Source organism: Rhinoderma darwinii, chromosome 4 (assembly GCF_050947455.1).
Source record: "Rhinoderma darwinii isolate aRhiDar2 chromosome 4, aRhiDar2.hap1, whole genome shotgun sequence".
Taxonomy (NCBI): Eukaryota; Metazoa; Chordata; class Amphibia; order Anura; family Rhinodermatidae; genus Rhinoderma; species Rhinoderma darwinii.
Genome location: NC_134690.1, coordinates 28293239 through 28320190, shown reverse-complemented (window position 1 = coordinate 28320190; position 26952 = coordinate 28293239). Strand labels below are relative to the sequence as shown.

Below are 26952 nucleotides of genomic sequence, written 5' to 3'. Positions count from 1 at the left end.
CAAATCAGCCGAATCACGTAGGTAGGATGGAAGACACTCAACCAGAGGTTTTAAATGAAAATCGATCCATTTACATGCCTTTTCAGTAAGACCCCCAGTGCCTGAAATAATGGGCCTACCTGGCGGGTTCTTTGCATCTTTGTGAATCTTAGGCAAAAGGTACATTGTTGGTATGGTAGGTTCCGGTACGTATAATGAGTCGCATAAGGACTTCGTGATTGTACCATTCTCCACAGCATCCTGCAGAATCTTCTGAAATTTCAATCTGAAAGATGACAGGGGGTTGAAAGTAAGCTTTTGGTAGCAAATGGCATTTCGTAATTGGCGATTAGCTTCATGAACATACGATTGACGTGGCCAGAGAACTACATTGCCCCCTTTATCCGCCGGTTTCACTATCACATCGTCCCAGGCTTTTATTTTATCAAGGCTTTTTCTCTCAAGTCGGTTCAGATTATCATGGCCAATTTTATTGGATATCGTACTCCATTCTTTGGAGACAAGCTTCACGAATAAGTCAACTGCTGGACAGATAGAAAGAGGGGGAAATTTGGTGGACTTATTCTTCACACACTCCGGTATCTTACCTTTAGGCGTACATTCTTCTTGGCTGAGTAATTCTTCCAACGCACGCAAAGTCTCTTTTTCTTGTGAAGTTGTAAAGATGTTGTCCTCCTCCCTAAAGTACCACTTCTTAAAAATCAGGGATCTGCCGAATAGTTGTAAATCTTTTACTGCTGAGAAATGGTCAAAAGAAGAAGCGGGGGAAAAAGTCAACCCCCTTTCCAACAGAGACATATCACTGGAAGTAAGTGAGTGTTTAGAGAGGTTTATTACCTTCAGGTGTTGGTGACCCAAATTGGGTTCCAAGATTGGGTTAGAGTGCGCTTGTCTGGAATTGTAATCAACTCCTCTATTAGCCCTCCTTTTCGGATATACGGAATTACTATAGTTGACTTTTCGTTTCTGTCTAGTGCTGATACGTCCTGGACCCGTGTTACGTGTAGTCATGTCATACTGATCGCTGAGAGATGATAAGGAAGAGATAGATGGAGAACGGCTGACAATCAAATTTGGTGTACGGCGGTTCCATCTATACATCCGTTTCTGGGTATAATCATCATGATCACGAATCAATTTCTTGATTTTGATTGACTCGATTTCTTTTTCCCATGTGGTACATTGTTGTTCCAAATGGCCATTGAAAATCTCAAGATTTTCCCTAGACATTTCCGACTTGAAACGTGTTTGGATGGATTCCAGCTCCACATCCATGGTGTTGAGTGACTTGGTGTTAAGGTCAATGAGCAGATCCATCATTTTACGGGAACAGGCGTTGCAATTGTTCTCCCACGAGGATGTGAAAACCTCATCCTCAATGGGGAACGATGGAAACACCTGGACACGCAGACCCCTGGGAATGAGATTGTGTTGGAGGTGGTACATATGATGTGGTACAGTACAGAAATCTACATCAAAGAATGATATATCATAAGCCAAGGAAGCCGTAAATGTATTATACACCTAGCCACAAGGCACAAAATTGTGCACACCTATACAGAATACAGGGCTAGGGCTAAACAATCAAACCCAATCAGGCCCTACTTCATGGGCTAAGAGAACTGTACAAACCCGTGGATTGCATGGTGGATCATGCACGAAATAGAGCCTCACTGACCGCCCCCGACGCGCGTTTCGCGGTACCCCTTGAGAAAGCTGACGGCGAAACGCGCGTCGGGGGCGGTTAGTGAGGAGCTAATTCGTGCATGATCCACCATGCAATCCACGGGTTTGTACAGTTCTCTTAGCCCATGAAGTAGGGCCTGATTGGGTTTGATTGTTTAGCCCTAGCCCTGTATTCTGTATAGGTGTGCACAATTTTGTGCCTTGTGGCTAGGTGTATAATACATTTACGGCTTCCTCTTCTTGTTTTATAATTTGGCTTATGATATATCATTCTTTTATGTAGATTTATGTACTGTACCACATCATATGATGCTTACATTGTGCTAGCATCTTATATGGATTATTCACGTTGTTTCTCCACACTTTCCTTTTTAACGTGTGAAATATTGTTTTTATCTTGTGATGGCCAATTTGCTGTTATGTGCATTATAAATAAAGTTTGTTTTATACTGTCATAGGTACATTACTTGTGCTATGTGTTGTTTATTCTTTGGATATACTATTTGTCCTTGCAATCTTTCATAGGTATTGAGTATACTTGATATATTGTATAAAACGACTACAATTGTTTTTCTAGAGTAGATTTTATGATGTAGCTGTAGTTTACCATGGAGTGCTGGAAACATTTAGGCCATGTTCAGATGTGGTAAGAAAAATAATGCTGCACATTTTTTACACATATCCACAGAAAACCTAACGGACCCTTCCAGAACAGCAATAGACGTGACTCCTGATCAGGGGTGGGGCAAGATTGGTTCCCAACTCAGCACTTTCAGAATATGCCCACCACCTCATTTTTAGTGCCTAACTTTCAGCTTGAATGGACTATTATTAATTTAATTGCCCCCTGCCTCCCTCCTTCCACTACCTACCAATCTCCAGTGTTCTTATTTATAGTAAATGCTCCCCATTGCCCTCTAACCTTATCCCCTCTACACATTTTTTAGGGTAGGGCCGGCTGGCCACATCATCACGTATTTGTAGGGGGTATCACCCGGCACCTGCAGTTCCATTCCTCATTCAGAGACTCTTTATAACTGCTGTTCATTCTGGCCAAGAAATGGGACTCTCCTTCAACAGGTGAGGGTCCCAGAGGTGGGATTTCATTCGACAGTATGAAACCTTTATGGCGTATGTTCTGGATATGGGATGGGAATACCCCTGTAAGGAATATAAGGAGGGAGCAATGTCTGATCAAATGCAAATGTCAATATGTCCCATACTCCTGTAGGCCGATATTACATGGACAACTGCTGATTACAAGAGAATTTTGCATACATAAGAAGAAAATACCTCCCACAAGCGTCTATAAGAATGTATCACAGGGCTGGGGAATCTTGTGATGACTTCTTTATTAACGTGTCAGGCATGAGGCCAGATTAAACAATAATATTTCCATCTGGTGGTGAAAAAACCTGAGTCGTCCCTTTACAAAGTAGAAAACATTTAGGAGTTTGTTGTCAGTTGGAATCTTATATTAGGGAGTTGCAGTATCTGCTGTGGGGTGTTTAAATTCCCTGCACTTGGTCTCCCGATACTGTTGGTAGAATACTGGTGCTGGTGGGCGTGTCAACAGTCCTTCAGCAGAACAGGGCAAAGACTACAGACCAGTCATGGTACTGATGTTTCAGAAGCCAATCTGCAATTGGTTGATTGTAGCCAACTCTTTCTGTGCCAGTCTCTGCCCTCTATGATTGATCTCTTCCAGGGCAGCGTTGGAGGACTGAATTCTAGACATTAATCGGTCATGGGGAGGAGGAACCTCATTTTTTAAGGGTCTTATCTGGAGTGGCCGGAGACCACCCTGGTCCCCTGTAACATCATTATGGCACCAGACATGGTGACATCACTAAAGATTAGACGCTCACCTAATTGACGGATTGAACGCCAACAGCATCAAAACATTTGAGAAAGCATCAAGTTATCCATTCCAATATAAACATCAGGCAGAAGTCAACATGGAGCTAAAAGAGGGGTCTATGCTATCTATCAGATGGTGGATCCTTAGGCTACATTCAGACGAGTGTAGCTAACCTCGGACATGAAAAACGTCAGTTTTTCACATCTGAGGTACACCCGTGCGGGGCGCGTTGTCACGGATCCCCCATAGACTAGAGTCTATGGAGGGATGTGTGACACGCAGTAAAATAGGACATGTCCTATTTGTTCACGGACCGTTCACCCGCTCCATTGAAACAACGGTCGTTTGAACGGCCCCATCGAAATACATGAGTCCGTGTGACGGCCGTTGTTTTAACGCCCGTCACACGGACTCTATATACGATCGTCTGAATGAGCCCTTAGATGCGCTCTGATTGCCAGGCCACTTAGTTTGAGTACTTGGGGCCTTGTACCAGGGCGTGTAAACGGCCGTCAACAATCGTTTGTTCCCATACATACCAACCATGGCTCCATGTAAATTTAAACGAGCGCTGCTGCACGTGCTATATCGTAGATCGGCGCTCGTTGAGGCCCGGAAAATCTGGCCATGTCACCACCCTTAGTGCAGTGTAATCTGTACTGCTACAATATACGAGTGGTCACATTGTAGCCGTCTGTGGATCACACTGGGGCTGGGGTTCTAGTTACGTTGTATCTGATAACACTGCAGCCAGTTGTGACAGTACCTGTATATTGTCCGCAGACAATGGAGCAGATAAAAGCCCAGGCGTAGCAAAGCCGCGGCCACATGATTTCCATTGTGCCCGTGTATATTCTGGACGCGTAATCCTCTTTGTTTATCCAGTTGCATATTGTGTTACTCCTTTCATTTTGCTTTTGCTGCCTGAATGGGGAAGATTAATTCTAACACATGAGATTGAATATCAGGGAAGGAATTGACAGTCTGTTCTGCGTCTAGTGGTCGCTCGATGTTTGGAGGAGGGGGGTTATGACTTTCCTCACTTTATATCCCACACTTGCAGAAGTTCATTTTGAATTATTAAAATTCCTTTATTCCGGCATCCAATGGTTCAGGAATTCTGATAATCCAGCAATTTCAAGAAGACAGATAAATCTTATGAGACTCCTCTGATTGATTAAAACGGTAGCAGATTGTATATTGGTCTGTGTTCTATTTCCTTATTGGATTATTTGTATTTATTCTTCTTTGACTCTCCGATAATTCAGAATGTTTGATAATCTGGCACCATTCAGGGCCCAGTTCTCTATCTATCTATCATCTATCTATCTATCTATCTATCTATCTATCTATCTATCTATCTATCTATCTATCTATCTATCTATCTATCTATCTATCTATCTATCTATCTCATATCTATCTATCTATCTATCTATCTATCTATCTATCTATCTATCTATCTATCTATCTATCTATCTATCTATCTATCACATATCTCATATCTATCTATCTATCTATCTATCTATCTATCTATCTATCTATCTATCTATCTATCTATCTATCTATCTATCTATCTATCTATCTATCACATATCTCATATCTATCTATCTATCTATCTATCTATCTATCTATCTATCTATCTATCTATCTATCTATCTATCTATCTATCTATCTATCTATCTATCTATCTATCTATCTATCTATCTATCTATCTATCTATCTAACAACTGTGTAGAGATCTTTACAAGCTCTTTAATCACATTTAGTGGCTGTATTTCTTCCTAAAGGGGTTGTATACTTTTTGGAAAATAAACCATTATTGTTAAATCAAAACTTCTGCAACTTTCTAATATACATTGGCCCACATTTATTAAGACTGACCTTTCAACTGTCAGTCTAAAAAAAATTATCTTTTGAATTAATTGCACTACATTTATTTAAAGGTGCCTCTTAATAAAAATTGGCGCATTTTGGACTGTCCTAAAGTCAGAAAATGACATTTACGCCTGCTCCAAGCAGGCATTGGTTTGCGTCAAAACGTTAATTTTCTGACTATAGTATTAATAAATTTGTCGAGCAGGACCACTTCCATTAAACCATGCCCACGCGTAACCTTCGCATTTCAAAACTGGTGAATGCTGAGAAAAGTAAAAAAAAATTTGCACAAAGGGCATGCACCACAAGTCGCTCAAAAAAAGGCCGTCTGAAATGCATCCTATATGGCCAGCTATAGCCACATCATTGAAGTCATTTTCAAAGAAGTAATATTGATAGCCTATCTACAAGGTAAGCCATTAGTGTGTGATTTATGGGGGTCGACCACCGGGACTTCCTTGATCAGAAAAACAAAGCGGCAGTGGATCTCACTGTAAGGTATGCCATCATTGTGTGATCTACAGGGGACCAACCTCTGGGACCCCAACGATCAGCAGAACAAAGGGTCTGACTGCAGAATAGACCACCAATGTTACATCCTCAAGACACAGAATCCGGTTGGTTAACATTTCTGCAGTGCAGGCTGCATCGTAACGATTAACTCCAGTCGTTCTCTCAGGGATCCATCAGCAGGTGTGGTGTTATTGGTTGTCCATACATTATAAGTGTATAATATGCAATGTGTGAAGGTAGCGTGTGCTGGGAAGAAGGCTGCACCATAACAAACTGCAACTGCAGCAGCTTTTCCTCTTGTAAGTATTGGAATTTCAATGAATAATTTAGCTGTGGTTTGTGTTTCACTGCGAGGTTAACTTTCAACCCTTGACTACCATCCTTCTTTGTGTGGCTGCATCTCAGTGGTTATGTAGGTGTTCTCTATATGAAGTCACACAGTGTGGACGTTAGGGACTATTTCCCCCAGAAAATCACCACCATGCGTCGTAATCTTATATCAGGTTGTGACAAATGTATTTTCATTGTTTCTTAGTTATATCTTTGTCTGGGTTATAACTAATAGTTCTGCCATTTAACTACAATTTAGCTGTATGGATTATTACCCTGTCTAGTGAACAGCATGGGGTGCCAACCCCTGGACCGCAGCTATAGTAACAATATTGGCTGTCACCCAGCTTTTTAGGAAACAGACAATTCCCAATGGGGGTATCTGGGGGGTTAGTATTACATAATGATGCAACAATTTTGCGCTTCTATTTGCATAGTTGTACAAGGCATTGCATGTCACAAATTACACGCCATCTTCTGTTTTATGCTATACAAGTATTCATCCTTTAGTGGGAGGCTAAACAAACCTGAAACAATAGAGGGTCGCCCATTCCTCTGACATTGCTATTGCTGATGCTTACATAGAGATCATTACTGTGCTACATGTAACTATAATGGGTGCTGTAGTTACTGTCTCACCCATGCCCAGGTATCTAAGGGGGCCCTACAACTTCTCAGCCACATAAGAGTACCTTAGTACTATAAGATAGTTAGAGCTCATTTTGCAGATTGGGCATTGAAGACAATCATGGGCACAGTGAGTGGTTATAAAATTAGACAGTGCCCAAAGACATTCTTTGTGGGGTGCCGTTTGTTCACAGTGAGGTTTGTATCTCTTGATGCCTCTAGTATAAACCTTGGCATAAAGGTGGATTCCCATCTGAGGCTATGGGTGGAGTGCTGCTTTCATAGAAAGTGACATCACCACACCTACGTTGTGATTGGGGCATAGCTAGGGGATCTGGTGGAGTATGTGCACCAAGTGCTGAGTGCAAGAATGGCGCCAACAACCCACTCTGCCTTGGCCAGTGTATATAGAACAATGACTGGAGCCACAAACTGAATCTTTGCTCCAGGTGAAGGAATGCTTAGCTATGGCTCTGATGGTGACATCATTAACCTTCTATCCGGGGTCTATAGATTAGTAGCTTCACTCTACTTCTGTACAAATGACTTACATTAATTGTTACCCACAATAATAACTACAATCAGTAACAGATTTACCTCTCTGGGGTCTACAAAATGCTCTACAAATATTCTGATCATACAGTATATATGTACCAGAGACAGGGCCAGCATAGCCCCCATGGATGCCAAAACTACTACCATAGATGATACAGGAATGACCACATGGTTTGTTCACATCTTGTTGTGTAGGTTTAGTGGGTGTATAAATCTATAGGGGTTGTCTATGACTTAAAGAGGACCGGTCACCTCTCCTGACATGTCTGTTTTAGTAAATAATTGTGTTCTCCATGAATTAACGATTCTAGAGCAGCATTTCTTAGAACTCTGCATTGTGCCATTCCTCTGTTGTATGAATAAGTTGACAACTGGGTGTTACCAGTTGGGGTTGTGTCCCTACACAGTCTGACAATGTCCAATCAGCGGTGACAGAGTGAGCATTTGTAGGGACACACCCCTTTGAAAAAGGGAATGGTAACACCCAGTTGTCAATTTATTCAAAATGTTATAGGAAGAATAACAGAGGAATAGCACAATACAGAGTTATAAGAAAATATGTTCCAGATTTTATGGGGAATGAAAGTATTTACTAAAATAGAAAATTCAGGAGAAGTGAAAGGTCCTTTAAGTGGAGTGTGTGCATTCATTCATGTACAGACCCTCCTGTCACAATGTACCTACTCCCTTCCTGCATTACCACTTTCTCCTGGAGGAAAGGGTGGGAATGTTGAAAAAGGAAGAAAAATATGTCTGACAGGTAGCTTAAAATACTCATGAAAAACAAAAGTTAAATATTATTGAATTTGATCTGTCTTTGGTGGCAACACCCTGTAGACTTGTCACTGATGACTGACATATCATTGGAAATGCTGAAATGTTTTGCAAGGAAATGGGCTGAATATTGAAGACAGACATACGGCGTAAAGTTATTATTCTTTCCTAGATGTAGTTATGGATTATCCCATTAATAGTCATTGGTCAGAACTCAAATCTCAGTGATACTAACCTTAAACAGAGAATTTATAGATAAATAACTCTAGGCCATATGGAGTTCTAGCTAACCATACACCTAAGGGTCCCCTTCCCTGTAAAGTAGCTGTGTGGCTTAGCGTGTTTATTTCAATAGGAAGAGGAGTATAAGCTAAGAGTAAAGGTGGCCATAGAATTTATATACCTGTTGGCCAAGAGCTATTCCTCCCAATCCCCCCATACCCCTAACTGTACATATGCCGAGCATGTGTACTCAATGGGAAGAGGGGAATAAGTGGCTGCCAGACATCTTTGGTGGCGGCTTATCTCCCATTAGAAGAAATAATCAGGAATGTTGTAAACCAATATGTGGATCCTTCTTTTCCCCAACATTAGCCAGCAGGGTAGAGCCAGGACACCCCATGTACATTATATGGTCAGCCGGACCCGCAGAAATCAGTAGTAAATCCTATATAACTTATTTTTCGTTTATTATGAGATTATTGAGCATTCTTGTGTCTTATTTTCCAGGCTGGAAGTGATGGAGAGAGTATCGGAAATTGTCCTTTCTCTCAGCGCCTCTTCATGATCCTTTGGCTGAAAGGAGTTGTCTTCAATGTAACCACAGTTGACCTGAAGAGGTAAGGAGCCTTCCATTATTTTCCAGAGTCAAGAGTCAAACACAAGTATTCTGTCACCGGCAGGTTTATTATAATGGGAGACATAGGAGATAAAGGGGTCTATACTGTCTATATTCCATATGTCTCCTGTAAGGCCGGAGAACTATGTCTATGGAGAATGGTCAATGGATCTGCATTTCTACCATGACGCTCTGTCTTGACTTTTTTACAAGTTACAAGTATACTTCATGCATATGTCCTCAGGTAAATCACAGGGAAATGTGCCACCCTGTGCCACCATTGCATTTCAGTCACATTAAACTCAACTGTTAGAACCACTCAATGCTTTCCGCTACAGTTGGATGACCACCAATGTTGTCATATAGCCATAGCTACTGGACCAATTGGGGATTTTGCTCATAGGAGTCGATTTACAAATTTGATTTATCAATGACATGGTACAAAATGGGAACAAATTGTTTTTTTTTATGCCCCTTCCCCTTTGGTGAATGTAACATGAACTGAACGGCGTTATAAGGTTCTTTTATAATATCTTTTCTATATTATAGAAAGCCAGCCGACCTGCACAACCTCGCCCCAGGCACACACCCGCCCTTCCTGACCTATAATGGAGAGGTAAAAACAGACATCAACAAAATAGAAGAATTCCTGGAGGAGTCGCTGGCACCACCAAGGTAACTGTCATGCAATAAAACTTTTTTCATGACACATAAAAGATACTGGGACTGTGTTCTTCATTTAGTATTGTTAGATATTCTACATTTCATTGGGTAACTAGTTGACTTTATATTATTTGAATAAATATGCAGTAAAATTCCAATAATTTTATATACTTGGGACCACCAGGACACCAGATACTGGAAGATATGCCATCAATACCCAGGTGCTAGCTCTGCAAAAAATGGTGGAAAGCATTGGTAGGGAATGTTGGACTACATGCAGTGTCGTAGCTCTAGGGATCGCAGCGTTCGCAGTTGCAACCGGGCCCTGAAGCCAGGGGGGCCATGGCCGCCCGCACCAAGTCTATTTAAAGTTACTTTAGTAACTGGGGCCTATGAAACAAACTACATTGACCCTCGTTACTATAGTAAGACAGTATACTTACCCTCCTCATTCCTGAGCACAGCGGAGGCCCTGACGTCTCTTCAAGTCATGACGTCACAACGCTATGCGCCGCGCACAACATCGCAATGCTGGATGCCGTCAGGACCTCCGCCGCACCCGGAGCTGAAGAGGATGGTAAGTATAACATTACTGTGTGCTGGGGCGCTGTATCTAAGCCTAATATGTAGTACGCTTAGATACAGGGCCCATCAGACAGGATAACACGTGGTTGGCTTAAATACATGTGTGATGGGCCCTGTATCTAAGCCTAAACATGTGTTACTAATGGAGTTTTTTTTTTTGTGCTGGGGTCCCCCCATTTTTCATAATCAGCCAGACACAACATAGCAGCAGCAGTAGTCTAGCATTACCAGGATGTCAAGGGCCAATGTTTCTAGCCTTTCCTAGTCTAATAATACCAGCCTGCGGTCGCCCCAGTGCCCGTCCATCAATACAGATGGTGGGGTACTGGATCCTACCCGACTCTTCCCGGTACCCCTGGTGGCGGTGGGTACCGGGGTAATATTAATGGGTTAGTGCTAGCCTTCTCACCGGCTAACATTAAGCCCCGCCTTAGTAATGGACGCTGTCAATCAGCCAGCAGTCATTACTAAGGCAGTAGTAAAAAAGTTTAAAAAAATAGAAAGAATATTTGATTGAAATAAAAAAAACCCACACAAACCTCGTTAACCATTTTATTGGGAACGAAAAAAACTTTGTCATCAAAGTAGTCCTCGAATTCGACGTAGTCCAACAACCGAACCTGTAAAAAACACGCACAAACAATTAGTAACACATAAGAAAGAAAAACAATTATTATACTTACCTTTCCTGGGTCCAGCGCTGGAGCCACAATGTCAGCGAGCCGGGCCCTATATCTAATCCTATCATGTGTAATACTGTCTACTGAGCCACTGTACCTAATCCTATCCATAGCTTTAGGGCCTTAGTGCTACAAATATGCGGTCTCCTATATATGCCCAGTCGAGTCACATTATTATGACCACCTCCTACTTTCGAGGTCTGCAGCGCATAGTCCATGAAGGAAGTGATGTGTCGTTGGCTGGCTTGGTGGGTATATATGGTGTGCAATATGCTGTCTAATCACATATCACTCGTTGTTTCCATGTGTAAAAGGGGCGATTTATCAGAGTTGCAAAGAGGGATGATTATTGGCTTTCGGGCCAAGGGTGTCGGTATTTCTCACACGCCGCAGTTTGTGAACTGTTCGCGTGCTGCTGTGGTGAAAGTGTATCGTGAGTGGAAAAATGGCACCGTTGGGAATAACTGACGTGGAAGCGGCAGAGCACCAAGTGCCATTGATGTGAGAGGTGAACGTCGGCTACAAAGGTCCACGAGGGCCGAAAGACACGCTACAGTGGAGCAGCTCACCGTGAAACTAAACCAGGGGACCACCAGACGTGTGTCTAAAACAACAGGTCCGCAGACAGGTGGTCACCGCTCCTATGCAAACAAAGGTGCATCGCTTTAATTTGTACGGCGGTATCGGAATTGGACCGATTATTGGCAAAGAGTTGCCTTCTCCGATGAGACACGTTTTCCGCTTCATCAAACAGATAGACATTGGCGTGTTAGGTAAGAAACATCAGAGAACAAACACCCTGCCACCATTGCTGGAAGAACACAAGCTGGTGGCGGCAGCGTTATGGTCTGAGGAATATTTTCATGGCATTCTCTGGGCCACTCATCCTTCTGGAAGGCTCTGAACTGATTTGGGTATGAATCCATAGTTGCAGATCTCATCCCCCCATACATGCTGGTTGTCTTCCCTGGGGCAGATTGAATCTTCCAGCAAGACAATGCGACATGTCACACGTCTAGAAATGTCCGACAGTGGCTGGAAGAGAACGACCAAGACTTCCAAGTACTTCCCTGGCTCCCTAATTCACCAGACTTGAACCCAATTGAGCATCTGTGGGACCTCGATCGTCGTGTTCGCTCTATGGACCCCCCCCCACGCACCCTCCAGTGAATGTGGGATGTTCTGCAGTCAGCGAGGCTCCAGATACTGGAGACCACCGACCAGCACCTTATTGATCACTCCCAGCCCATCTAGCTGCTGTCCGTGCTGCACACGGCGGTTACTCTGGATATTAGATGGTAGTCATAATAATGGACCTCGACTGTGTCTGTGTGTGTGTGTATATATATATATATATATATATATATATATGCACACACACATACCTATACACACATATACATGCATGCACACATTTTTTTGAGGGTGACATATGTATTGGGGCTATTGCTCCTGAAGTTTTAAGACCTTAGTGACGCCCCTGGCTGCTAGTGCTGCATGGTTGGGTCACTTAGGAGACCCAGCGATGCACCTGATCACACGGGACTGAAGATATTGAGTTCTTCTCAGACTACTTTGAATCATTTCTTCAACCAAGGTTTGTTTGTCCTTTTGGAAAATCCCAAGCTTTACATATAGCTATGTAAAGCTTGGGATTTTCCAGTAAATAGTAACGCAACGCATCCAAAGCCCACTTAATTGCTAGCCCTTCTTCTCTATGGTGGAATACCTTTGTTCACGGGGTAAAAGTTTCCTACTTAAATAAAGAATAGGGTGCTCCTCACCATTAATCTCTTGACCAAGTCCAACCTCGGACGCATCGGTCTGTACAATAAATAGTTTGTCAAAGTTTGGGCTTTGCAAAACTTGCTCGTTACACAAAATTTCCTTTATTTGCTTAAAAGCTAGTTCACATTCTCCTGTCCATACCACGTCCTCTGGTTTTTGTTTTTTTGTTAGGTCAGTTAGGGGAGCAACTATAGTAGCAAATTCTGGAATAAAACTGTCTGTAGTATCCAATGAGACCCAAAAAATATCTCCCTTCTTTTTTTTGTGGTTGAAATATTAGCAGATTGAATGGCTCAGACTTTAGAAATTTCTGGCCTTACTTTACCATTACCCAAAATAAATCCAAGATACCTTGTTTCCTGAAATCCCAAAGCATATTAACGGGGATTAATTGTAAAGCCGGCCTTCTCAATTTCAGCGATTACCTTTTTTAGGTGCCACAAATGATCTTTCCATGATTTGCTAAAAATTACAACATCATCTAAATAAGCAGCACTGTACTCCACATGGTCCTTTAAGAGTATGTCCATGGCCCTCTGAAAAGTGGCTGGAGCACCATGAAGACCAAATGGCATGTTTTTGAACTGATACAAACCACTCGGCATTACAAAAGCAGTTTTTTCTTTTGATTTCTCATCAAGAGGAATTTGCCAATAACCCTTACACAAATCTAGGGTAGAAATATAAGCTGCACCTCCCAATCTATCAATCAGATCATCAATGCGAGGCATTGGGTAATTATCAAAACGGGATTGTAAAGGATCTGCTAGGCACAGCTTCTGTGTCAACGCCCATAGGTAATCAGTCTGCACCTGCTTCTATGTCTGTGAGACTGACTCCATCTTCCACCACTCAGGATGGCAGGCTTAGGAGTGGGAGAGCCTATCACAGCCTGGCCAGACGGAGCTAGCTCCCGCCCTCTGTCTATTTATACCTGCCTTTCCTGTTCCTCCTTGCTTGTGATTCTTCTCGCTTGGTTTCCTACCCCTGCTGCAGCTTCTGTACTATTTGACCCTGCTTCATATGACCCTGGCTTACGGACTACTCTCCTGCTCTGCGTTTGGTACCTCATACACTCCTGGTTTGACTCGGCTTGTTCACTACTCTCCTGCTCTGCGTTTGGTACCTCGTACACTCCTGGTTTGACTCGGCTCGTTCACCACTCTTGTTGTTCACGGTGTTGCCGTGGGCAACTGCCCCATTTCCCTTTGCTTCTGTGTATCCTTGCCTGTTTGTCTGTCGTGCACTTATTGAGCGTAGGGACCGTCGCCCAGTTGTACCCCGTCGCCTAGGGCGGGTCGTTGCAAGTAGGCAGGGACTGAGTGGCGGGTAGATTAGGGCTCACTTGTCTGTTTCCCTACCCCCATCATTACAGGGATATAGCATTAATTTTACAAAAATCTATGCAAAATCTTATGGTTCCATCCTTTTTCCCGCCCATCACTACCGGTGAAGACCAAGCACTCTTAGATGGTTCAATAACAACTAATTTAAGCATTTCCTGAACTTCCTGGTCTGCCAAATTCTTTAATTTTTCTGGTATTCGATAAGGTCTTTGTCTAATTGGAGCATGATTCCCAGTATTTATTTCATGACAAACCAAAGATACACAACCAGGTTTACTTCCAAAAACATGTGAACTTGACTCAGTAAGACTTCTCAAGTCACATTGTTGCTCCTCAGATAACTTGATATCTAATGCTACATCTGACCCGTCTGCACGATTTTTCAGCAGATCATAAATCTCTTCAGACATATCCTGTGAATACTCTGTGGCAATGGTACAAGCCGTGATACTTTCTTCACTAACCTCTGATTCAAGCCAACATTTCAATAAATTTACATGGTAGACCTTACTTTTTGTTCTTTTATCCAGGGTTTCAATTTCAAAGTCTCGAGGACCTGTTTGTCTAACCACTTTAAAGGGTCCTTGCCATCAACTTATTCTCACTACTAGGAAGTAAGAGGAGAACCTTATCACCTACTTTAATGGATTTATATCTGGCATGCTGATCATCCCATTTCTTTTGGTAGACTTTGGCTTTGTTGACATTATGATTGGCTACCTTGATCAGTTTAGCTAGTTTCTCCCTCATTTGTAACACATGTTCCACCACATTTTTCTGATGACTGGTTTTATCTTCCCATACTTCTCTGACAACATCTAAGAGTCCTCTGGGTCGCCTCCCATACAACAATTCATATGGGCTAAACCCTGTAGACTCTCGTGGAACCTCACGATAGGCAAATAACAGGAAAGGCAACCATTTGTCCCATTGCTTTGGATCATTGTGAACAAACTTCCTAAGCATATTCTTTAAGGTTTGGTTATACCGTTCAGTCAGCCTGTCTGTTTGTGGATAGTACGGGGTTGTTCTGAGGGGTTGAATACCAAGAAGTTGATGTACTTCTGACAGAAAAGAAGAGGTAAATTTACTACCTGGATCAGTCAGGATATGCTTAGGTAATCCAACCCCACTAAACACATTCAAAATTTCCTCAACAACCCTTTTAGCAGTAACCGTTCGCATAGGAATGGCCTCGGGGTACTTTGTGCAGTAGTCCACTATGGTAAGAATAAAACGGTTACCTTTGAAACTTTTCTCTAGTGGGCCAATAATATCCATCCCAATAGTATTAAATGGTTCATCGATTACTGGCAACGGTATAAGTTCTGCTTTAGGAGTGGGACCAGAAGTTGACATAATAGAATATTGCCAAAGGGAATGGAGAGGTAAAACAGTAGCAAAGAAAATGAAGGAGGGTTATGAAGAAGTGTCTCACGTTTTCGGTTCCATAAGACATATAAGGGGAGATAATTATTGTACCTTAACCCCTTCCCGCTCCTTGACGTACTATTACGTCATGGCAGCTGTATCGTTCGCGCTCCATGACGTAATAGTACGTCACGGGAGTAACGGGCGTTTCGCCCGTCCTCCCGACACATACAGGAGCAGTGACGCTGCTGTCTTGTTCAGCAGCTGTCACAGCTCCTACAGCGGGGACCGATCGCTGTGTCCCCGCTGATTAACCCCTTAAAAGCCGCGTTCTATAGAGATCGCGGCTTTTTAGGGGTTAAGCTGCCATCGCCGGCCTGCTACGCGATAGCGGCCGGCGATGGTGACTATGGCAACCGGACACCAAACAATGGCGTCAGGCTATGCCATAGACGGAAGCCTAGTGGGTCCTGACAACGTCAGGACCCACTATGCTTGCTGTCAGTGAGTAGCTGACAGTTCTAATACACTGCACTACGCATGTAGTGCAGTGTATTAGAATAGCGATCAGGGCCTCCTGCCCTCAAGTCCCCTAGTGGGACAAAGTAATAAAGTTAAAAAAAAGTTACAAAAAGATGTGTAAAAATAAGAAAATAAAAGATTTAAAAGTAATAAAAGTAAAAATCCCCCCTTTTCCCTTATCAGTCCTTTATTATTAATAAAAATATATAAACAAACAAATAAACTATACATAATTGGTATCGCCGCGTCCGTAACGGCCTGAACTACAAAATTATTTCATTATTTATCCCGCACGATGAACGCCGTAAAATAAAATAACAATAAACCGTACCACAATCACAATTCTTTGGTCACTTCACCTCCCAAAAAATGGAATAAAAAGAGATCAAAAAGTCGCATGTACCTAAAAATGGTCCTGATCGAAACTACAGTTCGTTACGCAAAAAATAAGTCCTCGCACGGCTTTATTGATTGAAAAATAAAACCGTTATGGCTCTTAGAATAAGGTAACACAAAAAGTGAGTGATTGTTTACAAAACGTATTTTATTGTGCAAACGCCATAAGACATAAAAAAAAACTATAAACATCTGGTATCGCCGTAATCGTATCGCCCCGCAGAATAAAGTGAATATTTTATTTATAGCGCACGGTGAACGCTGTAAAAAAAAAAGAATAAAAAAACAATAGTAGAATTGCTGTTTTTTAGTCACCACGCCACCTAAAAATAGAATAAAAACTGATCAAAAAGCCGCATGCACCCCAAGAAAACTACAATGGATTCCTCAAGGGGTCTAGTTTCCAAATTGGGGTCAATTTTGGGGGGTTCCCAATGTTTTGGCACCACAAGACCTCTTCAAAACGGACATGGTGCCTAATAAAAAAGAGGCCTCAAAATCCACTAGGTGCTCCTTTGCTTCGGAGGCCGGTGCTTCAGTCCATTACCGCACTATTGCCACATGTGGGATATTTCTAAAAACTGCGGAATCTGGGCAATACGTATTAATTTGCGTTTCACTGATAAATCCTTTTGTGTTATAAAAAAAATGGTATAAAGAGGATTTTCTGACAAAAAAAAAAAATGTAAATTTCACCTCTACTTTGCTCTAAATTCCTGTGAAACACCTAAAGGGTTCATAAACTTTCTAAATGCTGTTGTGAATACTTTGAGGGGTCTAGTTTCTAAAATGGGGTGTTTGATAGGGGTTTCTAATATATGGGCCCCTCAAAGCAACTTCAGAACTGAACTGGAACCTAAAAAAATAAATAAATGAGGCAATACTTCGCTTCTTACATTATACTGATAATGAGCCGTGCCCACCCCGAGATGACCCCAGTTTTGACCGTTTGTATAAACGGAGACCCCTATTAGACCGATCCAGTGCCCGGTTTTCCCAAGCATACACCCCCGAGAAGTGTATTTCTATTGATGAGTCCCTGGTACATTTTAAAGGGAGGGTTCAATTCCGCGAGTACCTGCCGGGTAAGAGGGCAAGGTATGGCGTGAAGATTTATAAGCTGCGAGAGTGCATCAGGGTATACCTACGGGTTTAGGATATATGAAGGAAAGGCCACCCCCAAACCAGACTGCATCCTGGACTACAATAGGTACATGGGAGGGGTGGACTTGTCAGATCAAGTCCTGAAGCCCTACAGCGCCATGCGGTGAGGTATAAGAAGCTGGCCGTGCACATCATACAGATGGCTTTGTACAATGCGTACGTGCTACGTCGATGTGCAGGCCACACGGGAACTTTCCTGGAATTTCAAGAGGTGATTATCAAGAACCTAATCTTTAGGGACCAAGAAGGGGGGGCACCCAGTACTTCTGGAAGCGGGGCCACACACATCGTACCAGGGCGGCAACACTTTCCAGGGGAAGTTCCCCAAACTGGCAAGAAGGGAAAAAGTCAAAAGAGGTGCAAAGTCTGCTATAAGAGGGGGATAAGGGAGGACACAATATATCAATGTGACACGTGTCCCGAATAACCAGAGCTCTGTATGAAAGAGTGTTTTAAAATTTATCATACATCCCTTGGTTTATAATTTACCCCAATTTTACTTACCCTGATGCCCTCCGCACAGCTTATCCCCCCTCGTCTTTCCCCTCTGAGCCCTGCTGTGTGCACAGGCAGCTGATAACAGCCACATGTAGGGTATTGCCATACCCGGGAGAACCCACATTACAGTTTATGGGGTGTAGGTCTCCGGTCAAAATGCTCACTACACCTCTAGATGAATGCCTTAAGGGTGTAGTTTTTAAAACGGGGTCACTTCTTGTGGGTTTCAACTGTACTGGTACCTCAGGTGCTTCTGCATACATGACTTCGCACTAGAAAATCCCCAGTAGGCCAAATGGTGGTCCTTTCCTTCTGAGCCCTCCCATGGGCGGGCCCAAACGGCAGTTTATCACAACAAATGGGGTATTGCAGCCCTCAGAACAAATTGCGCAACAGAATGGGGTATTTTGTTTCTTGTGAAAATAAGAAATTTTCAGCCAAAACTACATATTATTTGGAAAAAATAATTTTGCTTTCATTCCCAGCCCAATTCAAATTAGTTCTGTGAAAAAACTATGGGGTCAAAATAGTCACAACACCCATAAATGAATTCCTTGAGGGGTGTAGTTTCCAAAATGGGGTCATTTGTGGTGGGTTTCCATTGCTTTGATAGCTCTGGGGCTCTGCAAATGCGACATGGCACCCGAAAACCAATCCAGCAAAATCTGGACTCCGAATAACACACAGCGCTCCTTTCCTTCTGAGCCCTCCCATGGGCCCAAACGGCAGTTTATCACCACAAATGGGGTATTGCCGCACTCAGGACAAATTGGGCAACAAAATGGAGTATTTTATTTCTTGTGAAAATAAGAATTTTTGAGCTAAAATGACATATTATTGGAAAAAATATATTTTTTTTAAATTCCCAGCCCAATTCAAATAAGTTCTGTGAAGAAACTATGGGGTCTAAATGGTCACATTACCCATAAATGAATTCCTTGAGGGGTGTAGTTTCCAAAATGGGGTCACTTTTGGTGGGTTTCCATTGCTTTGATACCCCTGAGGCTCTGCAAATGCGACATGGCACCCGAAAACAAATCCAGCAAAATCTGGACTCCAACAAACATATAGCGCTCCTTTCCTTCTGAGCCCTCCCATGGGCCCAAACGGCAGTTTATCACCACAAATGGGGTATTGCCACACTAAGGACAAATTGGGCAACCAAATGGGGTATTTTGTTCCCTGTGAAAATAAGAAATTTTGATCACAAATGACATTTTATTGGAAAAAATGACATTTTTTTCATTTCACAGCCCAATTCAAATACGTGCTGTGAAAAAACTGTGTGGTCAAAATGGTAACAACAACCATAAATGAATTCCTTGAGGGTGTAGTTTCCAAAATGGGGTCACTATTGGGGGATTCCTACTGTTTTGGCACCTCAACACCTCTTCAAACCTGGCATGCTGCCTAAAATATATTCTAATCAAAAAGAGGACTCAAAATGCACTAGGTGCTTCTTTGCTTCTAGGGCTTGTGTTTTAGTCCACGAGCGCAGTAGGGCCACATGTGGGACATTTCTAAAAACTGCAGAATCTGGACAATACATATTTAGTAGTGTTTCTCTGGTAAAACCTTCTGTGTTACAGAAAAAAAATGAATAAAATTGAAATTCCGCAAGAAAAATGAAATTTGCAAAGTTCACCTCCACTTTGCTTTAATTCCTGTGAAATGCCTGAAGGGTTAAAAAACTTTCTAAATGCTGTTTTGAATACTTTGAGGGGTCTAGTTTTTAAAATGTGGTGTTTTATCAGGGTTTCTAATACATAGGCCCCTCGAAGCCACTTCAGAACTGAACAGGTAGCTTAAAAAAAAGGCTTTTGACATTTTCTTAAAAATATGAGAAATTGCTGTTTAGGTTCTAAGCCTTGTAACGTCCAAGAAAAAATAAAAGAATGTTCAAAAAACGATGCCAATCTAAAGTAGACATAATGGGAAATGTGAACTAGTAACTATTGTGGGTGGTATAGCAGTCTGTTTTACAAGCAGATGCATTTAAATTCTGAAAAATGCAATTTTTTCAAAATTTTCTCTAAATTTTGCAATTTTTCACCAATAAACACTGAATATATCGACCAAATTTTACCTTGAACATGAAGCCCAATGTGTCACGAGAAAACAATCTCAGAATCGCTTGGGTAGGTTTAAGCATTCCCACGTTATTACCACATAAAGTGAAATATGTCAGATTTGAAAAATGGGCTCTGAGCCTTAAGGCCAAAACTAGGCTGCGTCCTTAAGTGGTTAAGAGCTATCTTATTCCAGTGCCTTAGTCAGATGACAAAGCTTCCACCGTGGATGGATGAGGATCTTACTCAATTGCCCGAAAAGCTTGTTAAAAAATACGAGTGGATCAAACTGTGGAGATTCTGGCATTTGTATGGAAGCAAAAAAACATGGATGCAGATAAAGGAGTCCTTGGAGCTGTTTAAGAAAAAGTGGTCCGAATTGAGTGAAATAAAGATCCCAGACGAGAAACAAGCTGCTTGTGATGAGATCTTTCAGAATGAAGAGGAAGGTTGTCCTTCCTCAGACATATTTTACCTCAGCACCATATCTAGATAAATGGTCTTCATATTAGTGATCCTTCCCTGATCGATGTCTTACCTCAAACGTAAATGGCTGCAATGCTAAATACCACCTTGTAATTCTGGCATTTCACTTCTCCACAAAAAATAGTGACATCACACTGCGAACACTAATGTCACCTAAACTGCTAAATATAAATAAATATGCATTACTGCTAAATCTATTTACAATAGCTAGGTTCTTAGCGCACATTTTTGATCAAATTGTGTGAGCCCACCTGCCACGACAAGGCATTCTCCATAGGTGGGACCTACGCTGCACATAAACCCCGGAACTGGGACTAAGCGTACATATATCGGGGGATGGTAGGAACCAGCATTTAAATAATTAAAATCACCCATGGCAGAATGGGAGGAGTGCAAAAACAAAAAATGGAGACAATCACTAACCCCACATATATGAATCACATAAACAACACAAAAGTTTAATCAGCACATTCCAACAAAATGAAACAAAACGTGTATACTGGTGCAAGAACGCCTGTGACTGCAAATATACAGCACACAAAAAAATGGCGACCGCACCCTGCGAACACTAATGTCACCTAAACTGCCAAATATAAATAAATATGCATTACATGCTATTTACATGCTTTTGATCAAAAACGTGCACTAAGAACCTCCCTATTGTAAGTAGATTTCGCAGTAATGCATATATATTCATATTTAGCGGTTTAGGTGACATTAGTGTTCGCAGTGTGCGTCGCCATTTTTTTGTGTGCTGTATATTTGCAGTCACAGGCGTTCTTGCCCCTGCATATACGTTTTTCTTCATTTTGTTGGAATGTTCTGATCAAACTTGTGTGTTTGTGTTCATCTATCTATCTATCTATCTATCTATCTATCTATCTATCTATCTATCTATCTATCTATCTATCTATCTATCTATCTATCTATCTATCTATCTATCTATCTATCTATCTATCTATCTATCTATCTATCATTTCATATCTATCTATGCAACATATTTGTTATACATTTGAGTTAAAATGTAATGGAATTTGTGCCCTGCTAGACTATTTCTAAAAGTGGAGTGAAAAGTGAGCATGACTTACCGTTTGGCCGGGATTTAGACACATTTATAAAACGCAACGTTTTTAAAAAGTCATAAAAAAAAAAAGTCCAAAGTAAGGAAAATAACTGCATCTCTTCTCCACAGAGACCCTGGCATAGAAAAAAAATGAAGTAATTTTAGCCAGTGTGAAACTTAATGGCAGTAATGTATGTTGTGACAGATTCACGATATAAGACACGTGTGATCAGAAATTTGTCACAACATATGTCATTAAATTTGCCGAATGTTCACTTAGATATTGGTTAAAATGCCGCCTGATAAATATGGGCCTATGACTGTGGTTGTGAAGCGATATAGATGTGGTATCACTTACTCTTCTTGTGTTTTTATAGCTTCCCGCTTGTTGCTTTATAGTCTGGTCGCATTATGTTATTGTATGTTTGTTCATTGCTTTGTGTCTTCTTTTCACTTCTATTGAGCGGAAAAACACACACGGCTTTGTGCTCACACCTGCAGCCGGCAGAGCCAGACACGACTGTTCCTACTTTACCTACTGACTACATATAGCATGTTGGATAATAGATTGGCTCTGTGGCTCCTTTACCTAAATACATAGACATTAAAGCAGTTTTGCACATAGAACAACCTAGCGTTAATAGGAGCATTAGTCAATGTTTGATGTTCGCTATCGACCATGTTATTTTTTCCTGGCCGATTCTTATTGTTCTCCTCCTGAATTTTGCAGCACCAGAGAGATATTTAACAGCTACTAATTCCACAAGTCTACAAAGAATTTAAAGTGTATCTATCGCTTTCTTTGAATCTAATTAAAAATTCTGTGCTGATTAACTTCAATTTATATATCTTTTTTTTTTTTTTTTCTTCTGTTACAGAGCTCCAAGTCCAATGATCGCTTTCACACAACCATAGAATTATATGCTAAAAATATTTCTGTCTCCAAACACCACTAGGGGGAGCTCAGGAGCTTACTGAAAACAGATTTTTATTGAGTTTAAAGGGTAACTAAACGTTCAACAAACTTCTGACATGTCATAGTGACATGTCAGAAGTTTTGATTGGTGTGGGCCCGAGCACGGAGAACCTCACCAACCGCTAAAACAAAGCGGCAGAAGCGCTCGTGTGAGCGCTGAGTCGCTTTGTTTCTGTTCGGCTTTTTCTGGAAAGCCGATGCAGCAGTGTATGAGTTCATAGACTTTCTATTGAGCCCATACACCGCTCGATCGATTTCCGGAAAAAGCCGAATAGAAACAAAGCAGCTGATTGCTCACACCAGCGTTTCTGCCGCTTCGTTTTAGCAATTGGTGGGGGTCTTTGGTGGGGAAGTTTGTTGAACGTTTAGTTACCTTTTAATGGGAGTTGTATAAATCTGTATGCAGTGAGCTCCCCCAAGTGGTAGCTGCAGTTAGTCAAAATATTATAATGTGGCGGTGTGAAGGGAAGCAGGGGATTTGAAATTCTACAGAAAAATCAAGTTCTGATCCTTATGTATAAGATATATTGTGAAATTAATCAGCACAGATTCTCGGATCTAGTTTGTTTAAAGAAAAATAGAATAATAGTTAAAATTTTATAATTAATGGGCTAAGACTCGCTTTGGCGTTTCCTGTGCAAAGTGCTGTTCACACAGTGCAGAAAACGTCTTTAACATTTTGGACAACGCTGCTCCTCCTCACAGGTCCCCTGACCATGAGCTGATACCTGGGGTCTCGCTTTTATCTCATTTCCAATAGATGTGGTTACCTAAATGCCTGGTTATACACTGCTATATTCCTAGGTTAGGCTTACCATTCAGGAGTCTAGGAAAACAGGTGACTACTTCTATACGAGCTGTAATGGCTGCAGCTTCCTGTTGTCATAAAAAACAAAGGGAAAAAGCAATTAACTCCTCTAAGGGTTGTAGTCCAAGGTAACATATATATTTTGCATCAAAAGCAGTCATTCAGGCAACTTCTCATAGAAAATAGTAAAAAATGACTACACAGTGTCACATGGCAGTAAATAAAGCCATGTATAACTGCAGCATTCTTAAAATAGACAAAGATTATGATGAAAATAAATATGTCTGCAATGTTCTATACCAGTATGGGGTAAACAGAATAGTCAGCTGTGAGGCGGCTTTGCGTAGACGTCATTAGAGACCAAACTACAGACTGTGAACTGTGTTGTCTAAAAGTGGCGTGGAGAGGAATCTTACCCATCTACTGTTTGTTTAGCCTCTATGAACAATATACCCTAAACGGCAGAGGAGGAGGAAACTACTGACAGCACAAGCTATTATATTCTCATATTTCCCATTCACATGATGCCACACACTCTGCGATAATATCACGTGTAACCAAAAAAAGAAGAAAAATCTCCAATGTCTGACAAAAATAAGGGCCAGTCCCATCACAACTGATATTAACAGGAATCATTCCATAATCATATCTAATATAAAAAAAAACACTGTTTCAAAAACTAGGTCTTCCTGAATAGATATTTTTTAAAGGTAAAAATAAAAGTACAATAATACTGCCAACTATGTACAAGAATATAACTACTATAATACTGCCCCCTATGTACAAGAATATAACTACTATAATACTGCCCTCTATGTACAAGAATATAACTACTATAATACTGCCCCTATGTACAAGAATATAACTACTATAATACTGCCTCCTATGTACAAGATTATAACTACTATAATACTACTCCTATATACAAGAATATAACTACTACAATACTGCTCCTATATATACAAGACTATAACTACTATAATACTGCCCCCTATGTACAAGAATATAACTACTATAATACTGCTTATATATACACAAGAATATAACTACTATAATACTGCCCCCTATATACAAGAATATAACTACTATAATACTGCTCCCTATATACAAGAATATAACTACTATAATACTGCCCCCTATGTACAAGAATATAACTACTATAATACTGCCCCCTATGTACAAGAATATAACGACTTTAATACTGCCCCCTATGTACAAGAATATAACTACTATAATACTGCCCCCTATATACAAGAATATAACTACTATAATACTGTTCCCTATGTACAAGAATATAACTACTATAATACTGCTCCTATATACACAAGAATATAACTACTATAACACTTCTCCTGTATACAAGAATATAACTACTATAATACTGCCTCCTATATACAAGTATATAACTCCTATATACAAAAATATAACTACTATAATACTGCTCCTATATACAAGAATATAACTACTATAATTATACTCCTATATACAATATAATTACTATAATATTGCCCCCTATGTACAAGAATATAACTACTATAATACTCCCCCCTATATACAAGAATATAACTACTATAATACTGCTCCTATATACAAGAATATAACTACTATAATACTGCTCCCTATGTACAAGAATATAACTACTATAATACTGCCCCCTATATACAAGAATATAACTACTATAATACCGCCCCTATATACAAGAATATAACTACTATAATACTGCCCCCTATATACAAGAATATAACTACTATAATAATGTTCCCTATGTAAAAAGAATATAACTACTATAATACTGCTCCTATATACAAGAATATAACTACTATAATACTGCCACTATGTACAAGAATATAACTACTATATACTGCTCCTATATACAAGAATATAACTACTATAATACTGCCCCCTATATACAAGAATATAACTACTATAATACTACTCCTATATACAAGAATATAACTACTATAATACTGCTCCTATGTACAAGAATATAACTACTATAATACTGCCCCCTATATATAAGAATATAACTACTATAATACTGCTCCTATGTACAATAATATAACTACTATAATACTGCCCCTATATACAAGAATATAACTACTATAATACTGCCCCTATATACAAGAATATAACTACTATAATACTGCTCCCCATATACAAGAATATAACTACTATAATACTGCCCCTATATACAAGAATATAACTACTATAATACTGCTCCTATATACAAGAATATAACTACTATAATACTGCCCGCTATATACAAGAATATAACTACTATAATACTGCTCCTATATACAAGAATATAACTACTATAATACTGCCCCTATGTACACGAATATAACTACTATAACACTGCTCCTATATACAAGAATATAACTAATATAATGCTGCCCCTATACACAATAATATAACTACTATAATACTGCCCCCATATACAAGAATATAACTACTATAATACTGCTCCTTATATACAAGAATATAATTACTATAATACTGTCCTCTATGTACAATAATATAACTACTATAATACTGCCCCCTATATGCAAGAATATAACTACTATAATACTTCTCCTATATACAAGAATATAACTACTATAATACTTCTCCTATATACAAGAATATAACTACTATAATACTGCCCCCTATGTACAATAATATAACTACTATAATACTGCTCCTATGTACAAGAATATAACTACTATAATACTGCACCTATATACAAGTATATAACTCCTATATACAAGAATATAACTACTATAATACTGCTTCTATATACAAGAATATAACTACTATAATTATACTCCTATATACAAGAATATAATTACTATAATATTGCCCCCTATGTACAAGAATATAACTACTATAATACTCCCCCCTATATACAAGAATATAACTACTATAATACTGCTCCTATATACAAGAATATAACTACTATAATACTGCTCCCTATGTACAAGAATATAACTACTATAATACTGCCCCCTATATACAAGAATATAACTACTATAATACTGCCCCTATATACAAGAATATAACTACTATAATAATGTTCCCTATGTACAAGAATATAACTACTATAATACTGCTCCTATATACAAGAATATAACTACTATAATACTGCCACTATGTACAAGAATATAACTACTATATACTGCTCCTATATACAAGAATATAACTACTATAATACTGCCCCCTATATACAAGAATATAACTACTATAATACTACTCCTATATACAAGAATATAACTACTATAATACTGCTCCTATGTACAAGAATATAACTACTATAATACTGCCCCCTATATATAAGAATATAACTACTATAATACTGCTCCTATGTACAATAATATAACTACTATAATACTGCCCCTATATACAAGAATATAACTACTATAATACTGCCCCTATATACAAGAATATAACTACTATAATACTGCTACCCATATACAAGAATATAACTACTATAATACTGCAC

General features: G+C 40.2%; 1 protein-coding gene across 3 annotated transcripts in view; it reads left to right on the top strand.

The window, feature by feature from the left end:
• The window catches only part of CLIC5 (chloride intracellular channel 5), a 161415-nt gene that overhangs the window by 80124 nt on the left and 54339 nt on the right, over nt 1-26952 (top strand). For all 3 annotated transcript variants that reach the window (XM_075863831.1, XM_075863833.1, XM_075863832.1), the window contains exons 2-3: nt 8951-9060; nt 9609-9734. In XM_075863831.1, the coding sequence (XP_075719946.1) occupies nt 8951-9060; nt 9609-9734 (236 nt within the window). The remainder of the gene's footprint in view (nt 1-8950; nt 9061-9608; nt 9735-26952) is intronic.